A 2,747-nucleotide genomic window follows, 5' to 3' on the forward strand; every position below is an offset into this window, starting at 1 on the left:
CAATGGAGATTGTTTTTTCTTTATTTATAAATATATCTTTTTGATTCAACCATATTATTATTCTATTTAGATCTTCTTACTTCAAGAGTTAAACTTAATAACCTCTGATTGTGGTCCCCGGGCATAAATAAATCTACACGTATATCGTCCTCAACTGAGAATAGAATATACATATTATAGAAACATAGAAGGCACATAGTCGATAACCAAAGGACGTTAGGCCGAAGGTATTGTGAGACTTGTTGGACAATAAGGCCCGTCACGCAAATCGTAGCGTACCGGGCTTTAGGTAGGTACCTATGTCTAGTTCATACCTAATCTAAAAAAAAGTCTCCATTTGCTTGACAATGTAAATCGGCAAAATCCGAACAACCAGGAATATTTCGCATAGGTGATCGGCATTACCATTGTTAAAATTGCCGATCTACAAAAATACCAAAGAGATCTCATGTATTTCCGTTATTCTTACCGTTATAGGCGTTCTACTTAGTTGGATACGTCTTTCATAGACAACAACATACGGAAACCAAGTATCCAACTAAATAGAACGGTAAGAGTAACGTAAATATCCAATGGTGTCCATCGGCAAATATCGAACAAGAGGAAACTTCATTATAAATATACGGGAGAAACTCGTCAACAAAACCTTTTAAAGGTCACCAAAAAAAAATACATAAGAACAAGTCAACCAATACTTTCAACGACCTACCTAGAGACGGTTCCCTATGAGGGTCATAGAAAGTCAAGAAGAATTAATAGTTTTGAGAACACAGCCTGTTTTGCAGGTTTGCACTGAAGAAAGAAATACAGCGTTGCCAGACATTGCATTGGTCCTTGCAAATGTCCTTGACAAAAAAAAAACGTCCAAATTGGCAACATTGGTCCATACCCAACCGCGCAGTTGAGGAGAAACTACGTTTTCTAGGTCACTTTATGTCCTTTGACAAGGTGAAATTTCCTATAAACTTTCTTTGAATTGCTTTCAAGGTTACTTTCTATTACTAAAGTATAGCGAAGTTATTATAGTAATGAGAAAGTATTTCAATCGGTCCAATTTTTTTGTTATCATAAAGTGCAAACAAATCTTTGTTTACGTTTTTTCAACAACTTGTGAGCTTTTCAAAACTTTTCTTGTAAACCAACCAGCATTTTGAAAGCTTTCTCTTACAGTCCGGGCCGGATCACCAAGTGTCAGTCTCTCTTCAGTGCACACCATTACAGAGATGGCAATGGACGGCTCAGGATGGCGGTCTCCTAGGAATTGAGATCTGCCGCAAACACGGTGATGATTTCATGCACGGACGCGTACGTTCCGGTCGTAAACCCAATCAGACCGAGGATAATGGTGAGGATGTCCATCAAGAGCCGCCAGTGGAAGCGACCAAAGTCTCCTTCCTTCTTCCTCACGGCGATGTCACTCAGGGGAGGAAATATGAGAGCAAGCCCTGTGCTGGAGATGGCACCTACCAGGGAGATGAAGAGACCCAGTCGGGGGATCACTGCGGCGAGGATAACTGGAAAGAGGAAGCATGGAGATTAGACTTCTATCACTATGTGTGTTTTGGTGGCTAAATGGTTAAAGTTCGGGACATATTGAATTCTAAATTTTGAATTTTCCAGCGGATACTCAACAATTTCCAATGGATCACTGAAGTTAAGTAACTGGTCACTCATCCGTTGTTGCTATCCGGATGGGTGATCATCTGGGTAACCGCGTTCTGTTGGATTTTCCCTGCTCTTCTCAGGCTGGGTGAGTTTCATGTGGGGAGGCGCATAGCTTGTCGCCGAATGGAGATAAAAACATTAGCAGTTAGACAGTAAACAGTCGTGTGCAGCTACACTAGCGTATATCTAACCCCCACAGCCCCGCAGGGACACATTCAGAACTAAATGTCCACACACCCCCATTAATCTATTGATCCAGGGGGGCCCAGGCGCAATCTCTTGCAAGAAACTCCCGGAAAAGTAGATATACACGCCACTGTACAGCTAAGTGTAATGGGACTTATGTTGGTCTCATACTTACAAGTAAGGAGGACAAGGGAGACTCTTAGGATGGTCTCACCGAAGGCCGGATGTTTGAAGGGGCCGTACTTTTCTTCCAGCTCGGCCCAAATGATGGCCACGGGGACGTAGAATTGCAGAGAGTATGTACACAAGATTCCGAAACCAATGGAGCCTACGACAACCAGGGCCAGTCTGCAAGTGAAAGGTAAACGTAACTTTATTAACTTTTTTTTAAGAGATTTTGACAGAGGGAACTACAACTGCTAAGGTAGAAACACACTACTCTCACGTCACGTGAGCTCATGAGGGGTCAGAAGCTCAAGTGACGTGAGGGCAGTGTAGCTATCGTGAACGAAATCACGCACCACATCATGGGAGAACTTTGAAGCACATCTTTCTGACTCTCTCCATGAGATCACGTGACGTGATAGTTGTGTGTTCTTACTTTTATAGTTACAGGAAAAATTTGTTTAATTAAAAGCGTTCGTGGCAGGAGCGCCCAAGGAATTCTATGAAATGCCTGAACAAAATGTCTAATGGTGGATTTCACCAATGACTTAATGAGAGATTTCACTAATGGGAGAATTTTTAATCGGCCAAAAAGGAGCTTTTAATAATCCGAAAAGGAGTTTTTAATTATCCAAAAAGGAGGAGTTTTTAAAAACTCCTGTTTGGATAATTAAAAGCTCCTTTTTGGATGATTGAAAATTCTCCCATTAGTGAAATCTCTGATTAAGTCA

General features: G+C 41.4%; 1 protein-coding gene across 1 annotated transcript in view; it reads right to left on the minus strand.

Moving 5' to 3' along the window:
- Window positions 1–119: 119 nt before the first annotated feature.
- LOC103519953 (proton-coupled amino acid transporter 1-like) overlaps window positions 120–2,747 on the minus strand; it is a 10,784-nt gene continuing 8,156 nt past the window's right edge. Inside the window, exons 3-4 of the mRNA XM_008485042.3 lie at window positions 2,027–2,199; window positions 120–1,514 (exon numbers count right to left, since the gene is read on the minus strand). Coding sequence (XP_008483264.1) covers window positions 1,255–1,514; window positions 2,027–2,199 — 433 coding nt within the window. The 3' untranslated portion in view covers window positions 120–1,254. The remainder of the gene's footprint in view (window positions 1,515–2,026; window positions 2,200–2,747) is intronic.

This window comes from Diaphorina citri, unplaced genomic scaffold, assembly GCF_000475195.1.
Source record: "Diaphorina citri unplaced genomic scaffold, Diaci psyllid genome assembly version 1.1 scaffold3069, whole genome shotgun sequence".
In the NCBI taxonomy this organism is placed as follows: Eukaryota; Metazoa; Arthropoda; class Insecta; order Hemiptera; family Psyllidae; genus Diaphorina; species Diaphorina citri.